The sequence below is a fragment of the Yarrowia lipolytica genome, chromosome 1B (assembly GCF_001761485.1).
Source record: "Yarrowia lipolytica chromosome 1B, complete sequence".
Lineage (NCBI taxonomy): Eukaryota > Fungi > Ascomycota > Dipodascomycetes > Dipodascales > Yarrowia > Yarrowia lipolytica.
The window spans coordinates 2,299,709-2,316,724 of record NC_090771.1 but is presented as its reverse complement, the minus strand read 5'-3'; the positions used below and the strand labels follow the sequence as shown (position 1 = coordinate 2,316,724).

General features: G+C 48.3%; 5 protein-coding genes across 5 annotated transcripts; 2 read left to right on the top strand and 3 right to left on the bottom strand.

The window, feature by feature from the left end:
- Positions 1–1,409: 1,409 nt before the first annotated feature.
- YALI1_B23153g (uncharacterized protein) lies at positions 1,410–4,322 on the top strand (the record flags this gene model as incomplete). Its single annotated transcript, XM_501034.3, has 1 exon — positions 1,410–4,322. The coding sequence occupies one exon, from the start codon at positions 1,410–1,412 to the stop codon at positions 4,320–4,322; it is 2,913 nt and encodes a 970-aa protein (XP_501034.1).
- Positions 4,323–5,673: 1,351 nt separating this feature from the next.
- YALI1_B23077g (uncharacterized protein) lies at positions 5,674–8,982 on the bottom strand (the record flags this gene model as incomplete). Its single annotated transcript, XM_501033.3, has 1 exon — positions 5,674–8,982. One exon carries the CDS (start codon positions 8,980–8,982, stop codon positions 5,674–5,676), a length of 3,309 nt encoding a protein of 1,102 aa, XP_501033.3.
- Positions 8,983–9,823: 841 nt separating this feature from the next.
- On the bottom strand, positions 9,824–10,606 carry YALI1_B23061g (uncharacterized protein; the record flags this gene model as incomplete). The annotated part of the gene is made up of 1 exon (XM_501032.3): positions 9,824–10,606. One exon carries the CDS (start codon positions 10,604–10,606, stop codon positions 9,824–9,826), a length of 783 nt encoding a protein of 260 aa, XP_501032.1.
- A 615-nt stretch (positions 10,607–11,221) lies between these two features.
- On the top strand, positions 11,222–13,096 carry YALI1_B23055g (uncharacterized protein; the record flags this gene model as incomplete). The annotated part of the gene is made up of 1 exon (XM_068282107.1): positions 11,222–13,096. One exon carries the CDS (start codon positions 11,222–11,224, stop codon positions 13,094–13,096), a length of 1,875 nt encoding a protein of 624 aa, XP_068138208.1.
- Positions 13,097–13,462: 366 nt separating this feature from the next.
- YALI1_B23017g (uncharacterized protein) lies at positions 13,463–15,043 on the bottom strand (the record flags this gene model as incomplete). Its single annotated transcript, XM_501030.3, has 1 exon — positions 13,463–15,043. The coding sequence occupies one exon, from the start codon at positions 15,041–15,043 to the stop codon at positions 13,463–13,465; it is 1,581 nt and encodes a 526-aa protein (XP_501030.3).
- Positions 15,044–17,016: the final 1,973 nt, after the last annotated feature.

Below are 17,016 nucleotides of genomic sequence, written 5' to 3'. Positions count from 1 at the left end.
CTAGCGGAAAATCAAGACAATGGAAGGGTTGGATTCTTTTCTCTCTACAATTTCAAAATCAATAATTTTCCTGCCAAGATACAGGAGCCGCAATTTCAGCACTCGTACAAACGTCCGCATAGATTTACCTATTTGGTAACCTTTTTTTTTTTCTCTTGGGGGAGGGGGACGACAGAAAAACGTACACCGCCCCATGTGGTCAGCCCCTATTATACACCCGGTTACAGGTTTTACAGTGGCAGCTTTTTTTTTTAACGTGCTGGCCGTTACTACCGGGTGATGATGCGTACTAGTAATGTTCTTTTGCTGCCGTACAGGCTGGGCGACTGCTTGCGTCGCGGGTCTCGCTTATTAATCGACACGTGCAAGAGCTGATGCCCTGTCTCTCGCACATGGCTTAATCAGTCCTCTCTCCCCCACCAATATAGGCCCTTCAAATGCCTCAGTGTGCACTTGCTTTGGAAACGCAAAGGTGCTAAATTCAAAAAGAAGGTTGTTCTTGGAGGATTTGCGCAGCGTCAGAAGAGATGGCCTCTTGTTTGAGAGCCACCAGCAGCCGCGAAACCATCATTTATGCAGCTGGCACAGATACGAACATGATCAAAATGTAAGAGGTACGGCTGAGGGGAGTGGTGCCAAAAGTACAGGTTAGCTGGTTAGCAGCTATTGTACGTATGGGTCTTTTAGACTACTTCAGCCGTGTATGAGGGCACTAGAAGGAGAAGGAGAGAAGCATTAGTTTGGGCGGCATGAGTGGCCCCTTCACACATTAGCGACAATAGATGGATACCATATACGACGAGTGCAAGTACTACTCTTACTACCATAGTCTCGTCGACCAATCTGGGGGGTTGGAAGTCTATTGCTTATGTGCATTCAGAACAACAAGGAGCTTGTGTGTGAATCGGATGCCTCTTGTCTGGAGTGTGTCGTCGCTGTCAAAGCAACATGTGGGACGTGCCAAGGAGTAATTACGACTTGAAAGGGGTCGATAAAAGGAATGGAAAGGGAGTTATTTTTTCACCAAGCGAGGTCTTGGTTTTAGCGACCCGTGAAGTTGGTCCACTAGCAGGCTCTGGTGGTGTACCTCATCCAGAGTCTGTTTGGTGACCACCTCCCCCATTCAAGGTTCAAGAGTTGCACGAAAAAAAGCTTTGGCCAAGCTCTTCAGTATTAATAGCTGCATATACCCAGCACCCAGATTGGTGGAACCGACTTTTGACCTGACCTGTTCAACATCAGCCCGAAAAAAGTAACATCGAAAAAAAACAAAAAACAGAGACGGTATAAATCTCGACCTCTTCAACCCCCTCATAACCCACTACTCTCTCCTGGGGTTGTCTCAGGCCATTCTGTGTTCCCACAGGTTCACTTTTTGCTCTCTTCTCTCTCGACACACTCCACAAGACATGTTCATAGTGGACTACGCTAAACGAGCGTACCGCAAGCTGCGACACTTTCGCATCACCTTCATCGTCGTGCACTACTTCATCATCATTGGCTCGGCCATTTTCGGCACTTTTCTATTCTACCCCGCCAAAACTACAAAATACATCGATGCCCTGTTTCAGTGTGCCTGCGCTGCGACACAGGCAGGCCTCAACACCGTCGATCTCAACTCGCTCAAGCTGTGGCAGCAGATGGTGCTCTACTGCATTTCCATGTGGACGAATCCGATTGTGATTCACTCAGGAGTCGTGTTTATGCGTCTGCACTGGTTCGAGAAATCGTTCAAGGACATCAAGAACCAGTCCAAACTGCAGTCAAAGCTGCGAAGAACAGCCACGACGTTAGCTCGACAAGACACACTCGAGAACGGACTGTTTCAACGCCCTCCTCTGCGACACCAGAACCCAGGAGTGGCCGGCCTGAACAGCAACATCAACAACGACAGTAGCGACGAAACGCCTCACAAGGAAGGTCACAACAACGACAACCCCAACCTCAACAAGGAAATCACATTCGGAAATCTACCGCAGCCAAAACGAACGCACTCCGTTGAGCCTGAAGATATGTACCGGTCCATCAACTTGCTGTCCCATGAACACCCTGAAGGACAGAGTGATAGTGATGACGACGGACCTGCTCTGGTCATCAGAGGCCCTCGTGACCGCCCTGACCGAGACGACGACGAAGAGGACTCACCTGAGATCGAGAGAGCTCCACGAGCAATTTCGTTCTCGACTCAGGAACACCCACGTGCTCAGAAGTCTGCTCTGGAACAGTTCAAGGAGGAAATGCGTGAGTCACAACGACAACTGGACGCTGAGCATGCTATTGATGAGGGTGAGTCGTCAGACGCTACCCAGCCCACCTCCATCAAGCGAGAAGACATGTATTACCGACAGCATCCGGATTCCGACTCTTCAGAAGGAGATACGGTGAAAAAGGTGCGTTCCAACGTGACCGTTCACAGACCGTCTCCTGAAGATGACGACTTTGCCGGCACCCAACCCATGAACCGACGTGCATTTACCCTTGACGGCGACAACACTGAAGAGAAGAACCATGAAGGAGCCTTTGCACACTTTAAACGGTCTCTTACATTTGATCGGTTTCTTTCTAATCGACGACGCGGCTCAGACGCCGCTTCTTCCAGTGGTGCCACCTCCAACGCCGATCTCAACAAGACCATGTCGTCCAACTACCTGTCTTGGAGTCCCACAGTTGGTCGTAACTCTGCATTTGTTGATCTGACAGAGGAGCAAAAGGAGGAGCTGGGAGGAATCGAGTATCGGGCTCTCAAGGTACTGTCCAAGGTGCTGGTTGCCTACTTCGTCGGCTTCCATCTCATGTGCGCCATCATGCTGCTGCCCTGGGCCATCTACATGCCCAAGTACAGAGACTACGTGTACTCGTGTGGAGTGACGCCGACGTGGTGGGCATTTTTCACCGCTCAGTCGACCTTCAACGATGTGGGTTTCACTCTAACCCCGGACTCCATGGGATCTTATCAGGAAGCCATTTATGTTCTGTTGACCATGTCCTTCTTCATTGTCATCGGTAACACGGGCTTCCCTGTTCTACTTCGGTTCATCATCTGGATCATGTTCAAGCTCTCACCTCGAGACTCCTCACTCAAGGAGTGTACCGGTTTCCTGCTTGATCATCCTCGACGATGTTTCACCATGCTGTTCCCTTCCACTGCCACCTGGTGGTTGTTTGCAACACTGGTGATTCTGAACTCTGTCGACCTCGTCTTCTTCATCATTCTGGACTTCAACGCACCTGCAGTCACCGAGATGAGGCCCGGTTACAGGGTTGTATCAGGCTTGTTCCAGGCCTTCTCTACTCGAACAGCCGGTTTCACCTCTGTCTCTATTGCCGAACTCCATCCGTCCATCCAGGTATCGTACATGATCATGATGTACATTGCCATTCTGCCCATTGCCATCTCGATTCGACGAACTAACGTTTACGAGGAACAGTCTCTGGGTATTTATGGAGGGGGAGACGAAGAGAGTGAGTACGACCAGGCCCCTACGGCTGATGAGGAGGCAGAGAACGAGGAGAACGACCCCGAGCATCTCTACAAGGGCAAGAAGAAGAAGCATCCGTCGTATGTCACAGCCCACCTGCGTGCCCAGCTTGGTTACGATTTGTGGTACATCTTCTTAGGGCTCTTTATTATCTGTATCTGTGAAGGCACCAAGATCAAGGACGTTACGGATCTCGGTTTTACTGGCTTCACTGTGCTTTTCGAGGTTGTCTCTGCATACGGTACGGTCGGCATGTCCATGGGCTACGATGATGTGAACACGTCCTTGTCCGGCAAGTTTAGCACCATCTCAAAGCTCATTATCATTGCCATGATGATCCGAGGCAGACATCGAGGTCTGCCGTACTCGGTCGATCGTGCCATCATTCTTCCTTCCGACGAGATGCATAGAAAGGACGATGCGGTGACTCGATCCCACCTACGACGAGGCAGAACGATGTCTGCTAACTCCAACGAGCTCACAGAGACCATGGGCCTGCCCTACCCCATGCGTTCACATACGATGATGAGCTCTGGACCAGGCGCTGGAGGTAATGAGTCGTACCCTCTTCGGGGCTCCTCTCATTCTCGGCAGACGTCCAACGTGTCTGACATTGGTCCTCGGGATCTCGACCCCATTGTGCCCTCGTCGCCCATGCCTTCCGTGGATGAGGACTACCTCAAGCGGATGGAGAAGAGAGAGCAGGAGCAGGAGGATAACAAGCTCAGGGGTGAGTTGTCCGATAACAAAAAGAAGCTGCACAAGGACGAGCAGGGTATCGAGATGGACTCGTATTTCCCGGAGCTCAAGGGTCCTGGAGGATTGGACCTCGCGGATGATTAGGAGGATTAGCATATTTATAAAGCATATAGAATAAATATTTATCATGATAATAATAATATCGAGAGCGTAAACGGATATAAATTTTTTTTCGCAATATTTTGATGAACATTACAACTTATGGCTGTGTCGAGTGGAATCTTACTGAATCGGCTTTTTCTTGCATCACAACCACCACAGAAGAGGACACAATATGTACAGACAAACGTGGATAAACGATGGATCTCAACACTGAAGATATATGGACTCCAAACCCCATATTTTCAGGTCAATAATGGTTCCAATATCAAGTATTTATCACGTATTAACGTGTTAGACAAGCAGTTGGCCATTTTGTACAGAGCCCGGCTTCAAGGTAATTATGTACTGTCTCACATCAACAAAAGTTCAACTACTATACTTGTAGCTCAAAAAGCAATTACTCACCAGACCCTGTAATAGAATAAAAACAGGTATGTGACCAATATTAAGCTACCTCATTCGACAACAACTGGTCGAATTGGAGTTATCGTTCGTTCTTCAAACAAATAGCTACAGACCCCACTTTGTCTCATTCTGATATGATAAAGTTGCGCGCTGGTTTACTGTATTGTACTGAGGGCGACTTCCACTCATGTTTCATATGAGTGGTTTTTCGAGGTTTAGAACGGAATCAAGCACGACTTCTACTGTAGTCTAGACCATCGTTTATTGTATTCCCAATGCAAAAACCTACAAAAACTACTACTTCATAGAATCAATCAACTGTCGAGAACCTACACGTGGGTAACTAACGACCTCCTCGAGTGACGTCATCTGAGTGAGACATGAAAAAATTAAAATATTGCCAAGAACTCAGCCTCAAAGACAAAATTAATGGAGAGCTTGGCGCCAAGAGATGGTGTTTTACAGGGATACCGAGGGCCGGATACAGTTTTCTGAGCGGCTGATTGTACCGAATACAATTGTGGAGCTTCACAATAAGGTGTGTACAGTTTGTGGGGAGCACATGCTTTACACTAAAGTATGCTTTTTTCTGATTACAGTATGAGATATACGGCAGACACTGCTACACCTTCCTTTTGTGGTAATTATGGTGTTCGAGTAGTAATCTGAGAGCGATTTGTTCCAAACCCCCAGAAATAAGTACCTCCTAGCTACGGCATAAGAAAGAGTGGGGCTATATAAGTGTTTCGGATTACTCAGCTGTGTCTTCCTGGATGTGGACGAGTATGTATGACTATACTGCTTTGTCAGTCTCAATCTAGATTTCTGTATCGCTAGATCAAGCATACTTCCATGGATCCCCTTACAGTATCCTCGATTGTACAGAATAAATATTAGTTACATGGCAATTGACTTACCCGTTTCTCCGTCAAAAATCAGTAATCTTGGCTCCACAGCCTGATGGACACTCAGTCATATTGTCGTCAATCACCCAGCCTTTCATGCATTCGAAATGTCCATAGTGACCACAAGCAAGCATGCAAGCTCCCAGACCCTTAATTGTCTCTCTACAAAGAACACATCCGTCCAGCAGACTATGACATTTGGAACAGTACCAGAAGGCCTTCTGTTCGGAGGCAGCGTTCGCTTCTGACAACACAGAGCCACACGTGGGACACTGCTGGTTGATGGAGGTGTTGGTTTGACCCATATGATAGATGGATTTGAACTTCTTGCAGCTGTTGATGAGCTCGGCCAGGGCAACCACACACTGCAGCTTCTGTAACTGCATGATGTAGCAGTGTAGCACCTCCTCAACCATGTTGTCTTCGGGGAACGCCGAAGGATGAGTTCGCGAGAAGATGAGAGCGAGAATCGCACAGAATTGCACGTCTCCGTCCAAATGATAGTACTCGTTACAGTCCTTGAGCAGCTTCAGAGGCGACCAAGGATGTTGTAGAGATTGGGAGAAGGCGATAAACTCGTCCAGTTCAGAATCTGAAATGTAGTCGGGGTTCTCAGGAGGCGTGTAGACCTCCTCAATCGACTTTTTGGGTGAAGCAATGCCCTTAGTCACCACTGAAGGAGTCGAAATTGCTGCAGGAGGAACAGCGGCAGCAGCCAGGGCCGATGCAGTGGCCGCAATGGAGATTTTGTTAGCAGGGAGCATATCATCATCTTCTGATTCAGGTGATTGAGACCGTCGAGGAGCCACTCCACCTCCAAAGAAGTCCTCACTGTCGTCAGTGTGTGAATGCGAAAGAGAGTGATGTGAAGAGGCAACATTAGAGATAGAAGACGCTAGAGAAACATCCCGTTCCCGCCCCTGATTGACCTTCTCGCGATCCTCGACCATCAGACTTCGAACTGAGGAGTTGCTGCTGAAAGAGCCCTCTTCTATGATACCTGTTAGCAGCGAACGGGCCTCAGGGTTGATACCCTTGCCGTTCAGAATAGACAGAGCTCCAGAAGTTGTAGAAGAAGACGGAGTTGAGGGACCGGAAAAGGTACCTTCTTTGGAGGCTGCGGTTCGAGAAATGCCGAGATGAGTGAACTTCTCTTGAGCAACGGGAGAGACGGCTTCTTCGGAGTTACTGCCAGACTCGTAGGAACCAAAGGCAATGTCGGAGCCTGCAGAGCCAACAGATTCCGCTGTGGCAGGTCCAAAAGAGGGTCGCCTTTGAGAACTTGATCGAGAACCGCTCTTGGGGGTTGTAGGGACAGCCACAGGAGAAGATATCGACCGACTCGTCAACAGCGTTGGCCGGGGGTCACTTTCTTGAGTGACAGTCTTCTCCAGAGACAATTTGGATGTGATAGAAGCAGCATCAGAAAGCATGTGTGCTCCAGCTGGTCGAGGGGTTCCTTCCAATGATTTCAGAGAAGATAACAGGTTACTGGTGGCACTATTGGGACCACTTCCTCGATCCAGGGTGTTCTGACGACTAGGAAGTACCAGTGCACTGAGCTTTTCGAACTTTTCCCGCTTCTCTTCTCTCTTCTTCTTCCACTCTTCCAGCTCCCATTCTAGAGCACGATGCAAAACAAGCCACGTCTGGGCCATACGAGGACGTCCGATGGCTTTTGCCACTCGAGCGTTGTGGATGCAGATGTCGAGAACAGTGGATGTCTCTGTAACCTGGTACTCCGCATTGTTGGCAGCCAAGGTGATGCTCTTTTCGTTGATTCCAACATGAGGAACCTCGTAGAGAAGCTGATCCACTGGCCCTTCTTCCTTGAGAGAATTCATTTTGGGCTTTTGTTGAGTTCGCGAGTTGAACGAGAGCCGTAGCGATACACGTGAGCCCTCGCGTTCTCGCTCATGCACAGATGCAGCAGAAGAACCGGGGACTGTGGAAGGAGCATTGTCTTCGTACTCATGCTGGTTGATGGCATTATTGCCCTGAACTGTCATCAGCAAGCCAGTTGTGGACCAGGTATTCGACACCTTGGGAAGCTGGTTGATCACAGGTTCTTCGTAAGAGATGTCTCGTTGGATAAACTTGTTGTCACGTGCAGCAGTCCACAGTTGGGTGCCAGACTTCCATTGAACCTCCGTCAGACGTGCCTCATGGTCCTCGATCACAATTCGAGGGATGTACTTTCTTTTGGGCGACCAGATGTGAACCCTGTAGTCGTATAGATCCATGGACGACGAAGCAATATCGCAATCTAGGATATTTTTAGGGTTAAAGGCGTGTTGTTGCCAACGGACTTTGTGTACGCCGTTGGGTGTATTAATCACGTGGTCTGGAACCCTGGCCGTCTCTCCTGCAGCCATGTTCCAGATCTGGATCTGCTTGTCTCGTCCTCCAGTGACAATGTAATCAAACTCCTCATGCCAGTCTAGTGTGAGTCCTCTTTGTGCATGGGCATTCATTCGTCGTTCTGGTCCCGAGGGGTTACGAATATCCCACCGTTGAACCACTCCCGAGTCGTAGATCATGGCGAACTTGGTGCTGTCGAAAGGCGACACCTTGAGTTCACGACAAATGTCTCCGTTTTTGACAAATTGAGCCAAGGGTTTTTTGTTAGATGATCGCATGTCCCAAGTCTTTGCGATACCTGCCGAGTTACCGGACAGCAGCATGTGAGTAGCGTGGGGGTTGAGTCCTAGAGAATTGATGGAGGTGTTGTACTCATGCAACTGGTAGGAGGCCTTTGAAGTAGTAGAATCGGCATTGTAGACCTGAATATGACCGTTGGTCTTTCCCAGAATGATGTATTTGGCATATTGTCGCAGTCCCCATTTGACCACGGACACTGAGCTCAAAGGATGTTTTTCCTTGTATCCAGGGCTTCCAAATAAGTCCAGATGCTGCACAATTTCTGTGTCGGTGACGTTGACGATTTGCAGGAAATCTCTTCCAGCAATGACGGCCTGGGACCAGTCTGGTGATGGGCTCATGGCCAGAATGCCGGATTTTGTAGTGAACGAGAGTCGAGGTGGTTGATTCGAAGGAGATTCCACGTGAGAAGGCGCAGATGTCGGTGCAGAAGTAGGAACTGGTGTAGGACCGAGATTGCGGCCATACAAAGCCTTTCCGAACCTCGCAAAGGCTGATCCTCCAGCGTCCGAAGAGTTTGGTTGTGGGGATCCACCTGTCGAAGATTGATTTTCCGGTGAAGAGCCATCGGAGGGCGGATTGGACGATAACATGGGTAAGTTGAAATGCCCGTGCATCAGTTTTGCCAGGGAGCCCTCGTTGGAGCCCGCTTGGCTGCCCTTGTTGCTCATGGGTGTTCTGGTGTCGTTAGTACAGTAGTGTGTCGTTTGTTCCTGTAGTATAGCCTAAGCGTGATAAGCAGTTAGAGTTTTCATGAAGAAAATGGGGAACTGGATAGTGTGAGATGTAGGGAACAGTAAGAGTACATTATGTAGGAAGGAAGTGCTTTTCATCGGTGATTGAGGGACTCAAAAAACGCATCTGAGTTTTTTATCTCGTAATTGTTAACTCATAAGGTGTTTTGAAGGCATGATTCTGGAACAAGTAAGTTACTTGGTAATGCCAAGTAATATTATGGATAATGATAGGTTACAGCACTTCGTAAAATAAACGAAATAATGACCTTTGGTTTGATAGTCTTGTCTTTATAGGTGAGATTCTGTGATGCATGGTATTTTACTTGGGTTAAGTGGTAACTAAGGCGCAATTTGCCCAAGACCAAGTCCAATGCGACCAATACCGTTACCTGGAAGCACTAAGGGTTAATGATGATATGCATTTTACAATTAGATGTCTCTATTTATGGTAAGCATCTGTATGTACAGCTTCCAGGTCGCCCGCGCAGGGTCTCCATGGTGAGTTAGATACATGCTAAACGTCTCGACCACGTTGAAGTGTCTTGCTTTTTAAGGCTTCGTCGAGTAACTGATGATACAGACAAGGCAAGTGGGCGATTGTCATATTTTAGCTGCTTGAGCTCTTGACACACAATCGTCGGTATGTACGGGTGTCAATAACGTAGCATGCGAGCGTCAACTTCACAAAATAACTAACAGCCCACAGCTTGCGTGTCTCAGCATTAGTTCCATGAACTCCCCCGTCGAGTTGTTTCACCTCATTTTCCTTCTCTCATCAAATGAAAACAACATCACCACTCTCAACATACTTCACGATGATGGAGTACTTGATGACGACGATACTACCCTTTCGCAGCTTGACTGAATCGTTTCCAATGATAATCTTTCGTCCTGTATCCTTGACTACTCGCACAAACACTGGATGGTCCATGTTGGGCTCCTGAACCATGCTTGCACTTCCTGAAGAGTCGTTCATCTGTTTGAGACTGTCTGGGAACGTGTTCATAAACTGATGCGCGTACAGATTCTTCAACAGCGCATAGTGCCGGTTGAGATACATTCTCTCTGTTTGAGACATGTTCATTCTGTCCAAGGGGGAAGACTGGTAGTACTCCATGCTGTTATCGATCTTAAGCAGTCGCACGCGCAGATACGACCGGATCAGGTACTTGATACGCTCCAGCTCCGTCTCCACAATCAGCAGTTCCAGCTTCACGTCTGTGTCCGGACTCATGTCTATCGACTTCTCCTCAATCACCTCGATCTGAAGCTGCACACGTTTGAGAATCCGGAACAACAGCGCCTCCTTCGTCGGAAGAAGCGTTGGTGACATTCGCTCAGTCACCCATGAATGTGTCAACTCTTTGATATCAGCCTCCTTCTCTTCCAAAGTACCTAGTGGGTCGTGTGGTCGCACGTTGTTGATCAGATCATCAATATCGTCCGTTTCATCCATGCTCAGACCCGCTGGATCAGATGTGTGCGGCGGTGAGTGGAACGACGAGTCGAGCCCGCTGTGAATGTCCATGCCTTCCAAGTCCAAGTTGTCCTCCTCCATTTTTGATATCGTTGTGTTGTGTGCGTGACGAATTTTTGATGTGCTCTAATTAAGTTGACGCGTCGTGCAGGTCCTGATGTGCGTGTCTAAGCAGGAATCGCTGTGGAAGTACCCAGTAGCCGGTAGCTACCTGGTACATCAATCGTAGCTATATATATGTACCTTGGTTTCGTGTAAAGCTCAAGAAATTGCTAAAAATTATATTACTAAGGTCTCAAACGCCCAAGGTGATGGTTACACTAAGGTTCTCACACGGCGGCTAAATGGCGGGTATTTTTACAACATCTAAACTAAGGTAGCTCTGCTACGCTGTTATTCTGGATCTCCCCAAAAAGATTTTTCCGAAATACTTCTCGTTGATGATGTGACGTGAACGCTGTTTCGTTTCTTCAGTTGTAATTTATATTCCCAATTCTCCTACGTAGCCTCACAAACCCGTGCCACCCCAACGTCTATTTTGTTAAGACATCCTCACTAGATATTCTAAATCCACTTGACTGTTGCAGTGCATCACAACTGCACCCTTTATTCACTGCACACCGCTACACGAACACGAACACGAACAGCTAACATCACACACACTAGTGCTTGCAAACGCTCACAAATAGCCTGGAAATGAGCTCGAGCAGACGCAGCGAGATCGAGGCCAAAAGGGCCAGAATCGCAGAGATGCGAAAGGCCAGAGAAGCTCTTCAACAGCAGGAGGTGAGTCTCAACAAACACACAAACACAGCCAGGGGGAACCTACTAACACAGGCACAAAGAGCAGCACCCTCTAAAGAGGATATCGACCAGCTGGTAGACTCATTGGTGACTACTCGAATTGACGACACCCCAGGATCTTTTTCCATAGTCATTGCTGATGCCTTTGATCAAGTTCCTGTGGTTCAGGGTCCTGATACATCAGCCACTTCCAACACAGCATCAGCGTCAGCTTCAACTTCTACAGCCGCTGCGATTACAACTCGGACAACATCACCGCCACTCTGCTACTCAAAGGGGGTCCAGACCGACCCCATTGATGACGATATTGATCTCGACAGCGACGAAACAGCAGCAGACGCGTCCAGACCAGACTCTGGGACACAGGATGAGGAGCCCAGCATTTCTAGTTACCCGGCCCAGGTTTCAATTCCGCCTCCAGATGACAACGTTAGTATTGTGTTCGCAGAGCCTTCTGCTGCGGCTTCCGAAGACCTGCTTCCGTTTGTGCAACAATCGCTCAAGGTGGTGGAACGGTCGCTCAAACCTCAAAAATTTGATGTTCTCACAGATTATGGTTCTCAGGGACTCACTACAACCCATGATGAAGAGGCGCTCGTGTCGCAGTCTCTCCAGTTTTCCCATTCAGACACAGACGGACGAGCCGTGCTTGATCTTGCTTGGTCGCACTCCTTCCCCGAGCTGCTGGTGGCATCGTACACGGAGAAACGCGACTCCATTGCGGAGGCTAAAGGCTGTGTGAAGGTTTGGAATATGCACATGCCTGCTAAGCCCGAGTACACGTTTGTGGCAGACTCGGACGTGACTTCGGTGCTGTGCTCTCCCTTCCACCCCACACTTGTGTTTGGAGGCCTCTATAACGGCCAGATCATGGTGTGGGACATGAGGGCGTCCAGTTCACAGGCTATTTTGGCCTCTCCACTTTCCGGAAGTGCCCATTCACACCCTGTGTTGGCATTGGACCTCTACGGTACCCAAAATGCATCTTCGTTGGTGTCTGCTTCGACCGATGGAACCATCTGCACGTGGTCCCCCGACATTCTCGCCAAACCACAGGAGAAGATTTTGCTACAGCCGTCTTCTGAGGCAGCTCGAAATCTCACCATTTCGCCCACTGCTCTCGTGACGCCTGCCCAAGACACCTCGTACTTTCTGTTCGGCACCGAAGAGGGTTCCATGTACCATTGCAACCGGTACGACAAGGCCGGTACGAGTGCTGGTATTGACGCACGCAACTCGGCTCAGTATGCCGCAGCTCATTTGGCTCCTGTTACGTGTCTCGACCTGCATCCTTCTAAGCATAGCGTGGACTTGGGAGACTATCTTCTCACGTCGGGTTTCGATTGGAAGATCAAGCTGTGGCGAACTAGCACCGTGTCCGCCACAGCTCCAGCTGACACAAACACCTCCAACCCTCTTCTGCATACCATTTACCGGGACGATACGGTGTATTCGGCGAAGTGGAACCCCTCGTGCCCATCGCTCTTTGGAGCTGTGGATGGATCTGGGCACTTGGAGGTGTACGATCTGCTCGTTGATATCGACGTTCCTGTTGCTCGTGTGAAGCCTCAGGCGAAGACTGCTGCGGACAATCTTTTGCATCCTCTTAATAAGCTTGCCTGGGACAAGTCTGGCAAGTCTGCGGCCGTTGGGGGTTTTGATGGCATGATTACCGTGTTCGATCTTGGTAACGAGTTGCTGCAAAAGAACACGGCTAATGATTGGAAGGAGATGAGAATCTTGCTGAACAAGATTGATACTGTTTAGAGGGTAAGGAGTATATAAGTTATTGCAAGTAGTTAGGGAGTCACCAATCTGGGTGGTGGATTGGATTGTATTCAAAATGTAGAGATACAGTACATACAGTACTCCATACTTGGTTCAGTATTTACCTTAAAGTAGATAATTATGAATGCTTTCTATTAGACTATTTGTATACGACTCCTCGACTATATCCCACACTGAAAGGTGTAATAAATGCGTTACCAATCTGGGTTAGCGCTGGGTTAGTTCTGGGTTAGTTAACGTGAATGACAAATGACGTTGTGTGTCGTCCACGTTATGAGAGAAAAACTGTATGAGTAATGTTTGTTTTTTTGCGTTTTTGTGTGTATGGGTGCGTGTCAGGCGTGCTTAGATGGACATTCCGTTGTCAATGGACTGCTGCACAAAATTCCAGTAGACGTGCTTGCCATTCTTACGCATGCTCTTACCCCATTTGATGAAGATGAAGAAGGTGGAGATACACACGAAAGACACAGCAGCGGCCTCTCCGAAACATCGCTTGAGACCCTCGTTCTGGAACCAGGGGGTCACTCCGTAACCGATACCGAAAGACATACAGTTTCGGATGAGAATGACGGTGACCATAGAGTCGGAGGCAATCTCTCGGTAGGAGTCGACGGCGTAGTTGACAGAACAGATGGAGGTGAGGGCAGACATTCCTTGGACGAATCCCATTCCGAGAATGATAGGGAACCAGTGAATCTTGTCAGCAGCTCCCATGCCCCACAGAATCAACATGGAAGGACAGAGGATGAGGTACGCAATGAGAACCCACAAACGGTGCTCGGGCTCAGAGATGCCCCCGTTTCGTTTAGCCAACACAATTCGCAGCTTGTCCGAAGCATAACCTCCGTAGATGGATGAGATAAAGACAATCACACAAGACGAAATGTAGCACAGACCGACCTTGTCAGGAGTGAAGTTGTAGGGATCGGCAGAGAGAACAGCAGAGACGGTTCCATTGACCAAGTTAAACCAGACGAGTCCAAGACCGCAGAGGAAACCAGAGAAGACAATGACGGGGAACCGGAAAAAGATAATGAACGGTCTCTTCATCATTTCCCAAATCATGATGGGACGAGGCTGATCGAACAGAGCGAGTTTCTGGATAAAGGTCTTCTTTTTCATGACGTCTGTGGTGGCCAATTCGACATCAGTAGTTACAGAGACAGATTTGGCAGTGTTCTTCTCGTTGAGGGTGACGGCTCCGTCATCAGAGGTGATACTGTCCACCTTCTTCAGCGCTGGGTGTCGCACAAAGTTGGTCTCCTCGAAGAAGAGAAACAGAAATACGAAGCAAACAGCGTTGAAGATTGTGCCCCAGTACAGAACCCAAGTCCAGTCCTGGCCCTGGGAAATCAGACCTGCCAAGACAGGTGCTATGTTAGATGCAAACATGAGTCCAAATCCATACAGACCGATCCATCGTCCTCGCTCGTGCTCAAACCACACGTCAGACACAAGCACTTCGCAAAGCGACTCAACGGGAGCTCCGAAGAAACCCTGCAGCAGCTTAGAGCCAATCCACTGGCCAGAGTTCTTAGCATGAGGACCCCAGAGCTGGATCAGACATGTACCAAGCATGGAGATGAGGAAGATTGGCCGCTTGCCAAACTGCTGAGACAGAGGCTGGAAAATGATACATCCCAGACCAAACGTCAGGTACATGTAACCTGTGCCTTGGTTGAGAGTGTCCAGAGACAAGCCTGTGTTTTCAGAGATGGGAATGAGCACTGAGTAGATGGAAGCCGAAGGAATGGAAACACCAAGGGTGAAAATGAACATGCAAAACATGGACAACAACTTTCGACGGTACGACCAGTTGAGTGGGTCATCCGGATGGGCGGAGGGAACAGGGTGGAGAACCACCTCAGAGTCGGTGGTGTCAACCAGGTTGATTGTTCCGGGGATCTTATCGTGGTCAATCATTGTATTGTTTTATGTATTAAAAGAGGGAAAATTCACAAACTGGGGGAGGACCTCGGGGTTTATATAACTTCAGACGCGCTTTTTTTAGCTATCTTTTTTAGTTCCTGTCTCTCTTCTACACAACTCTCAAGCTGTGTCTTGCTCACAATTTAGAGTTGGGAGGTTGTATGTGTGAGCTTGGAAAGAAAACCCAAAACCCCGTACTTTCGTGCATGACATCACGCTACAGGTCAGGATGTGAAGTTGATGAGAAGGAGTAATCAATATATTTGAGAGGTGTTGTTTTAAAATGCTCTCAAAGGGAAATGACAAGATCCAGAGAGGGTTTTGATCACGTGACCGACACGCGTGCCGCGTCTCATTTGTGGAGTCTTTTGCCTACTCTCTCGCACCTACGATGCTCCTGTCAACTCTATTAGAACTTTATTGGGGGGGTTTATTTCCTTCTTTCTGTTACTCGCAGTTGCTCCCGAAACAGCTCCCACAAGCGAAGTGCAGGAAACAGGGGAAATGAAATGTCGGAGAGCCAACGCAATGGATAGTTGACCGATCTGAGATCAGAAAAAAGCAGTCGGCTCGAAAGAACGTTCCGTTACGACATGGGCTTTCTCCGGCAAAATAGCTCCAATTTTCGACCCCATAAAACTAATGTTTGGAAGACCAGGACTTACAGTTTACACACGAAGATTAGAGCACATCGGAGATGGAAAGGCACAAGCGAGAATGATGCGAATGCAAGCCTCCTTTTTCGTCATTCCGTGCGCCGCGGTTGACCGATTGGGATAAATGAGGGGTACATATGTTGTGGTTGTGGTGGTTGGTACCGAGTTTTATAGTTGGTTAGGGACTTGAGTCTTGAATCTACTTGGACTATTTTTCTATCATTTAGATCATTACAAGTTGTAGTGTTAAGCTACATTTTGAGTGTTTGAGCCGTGCGCTACCATAAGCTCTCAGGACGAGGTGTAGCGCACATGGATACAGAACTTTGAGGTAGCTAATTGTAACCAGCGAAACAACCCGCGGTAAGCAGGAAGCTTTGAAAGAGAGACTTTATTATTCACACACTGGTTGGTTGTTCTTCAGAGGGAGCACATTGCACAAGCCAGTTGGTGCAGTGGTATGGGATCAAACTAACCGAGACCCAGATGGGGACCTAATAGTTTGACACTAGAGCACAAGTACTTGTACAAGTAGATGGATGTTTCTACAACACGTACCTGCCACCTACAAGTTCTCGTATATGACTCACTTCAAATAAAGTGCCTGTCGAACTTATCCGATATCGCATGTGAATCCTGCATGCTCATCGCTAAGAGACCCCACCTCCTCGGTTAGACAAGGGACGTTTTGAGAGCCACGGAAAGCCCCCTTTTTTCTGCGCCGACCAAGAACCGAACCAATAGTTTTATGCCGCTCTCTTTTGGCCCTCTAACTGCTTTATGGCGCCCTTTCTCTCTCTTTAGGACTTTTTTTCTCTCTTCATTTTGCTTTCAAGTCAAGGTTAAATATCACTTAATGGAGGTTAACCTCTAACTCTAAAACCAAGTCGAACGGGGGTACCATTGTTCGACAAGACCAATGACGTCATGAAGAATGATAACCAGCTCCAGGTAGCCATAAACAAAAGTTTTGTGCCGTTTTTTCCCCTTTCAAGCGCCTATCAACCCTCGTGGGACCCCGCACAATCAGTTCGAAGCTGCGGGACAAGGACGGGGACAAGGACTGATAAAGCCACTGTTCACTTGAAGTGATTGTTAGAAATTTTTTCAACTTGACGGATGTCAAAATTACGTGTTACAAGTACTGCTGTCAAATTTACCCTCACTTTAGCCCTGGCGCTCCTGCCTGTCTCTCTCTCTCTCTTGTAAGGGTTGAAAATGTTTGACATAAAGTGGGTTTCTGACTCTTTTTTACAAGGATTCCCGAAGAGACGGGGAGTTCGCGACTATGCAGCTTCGGACTCCGTTCTT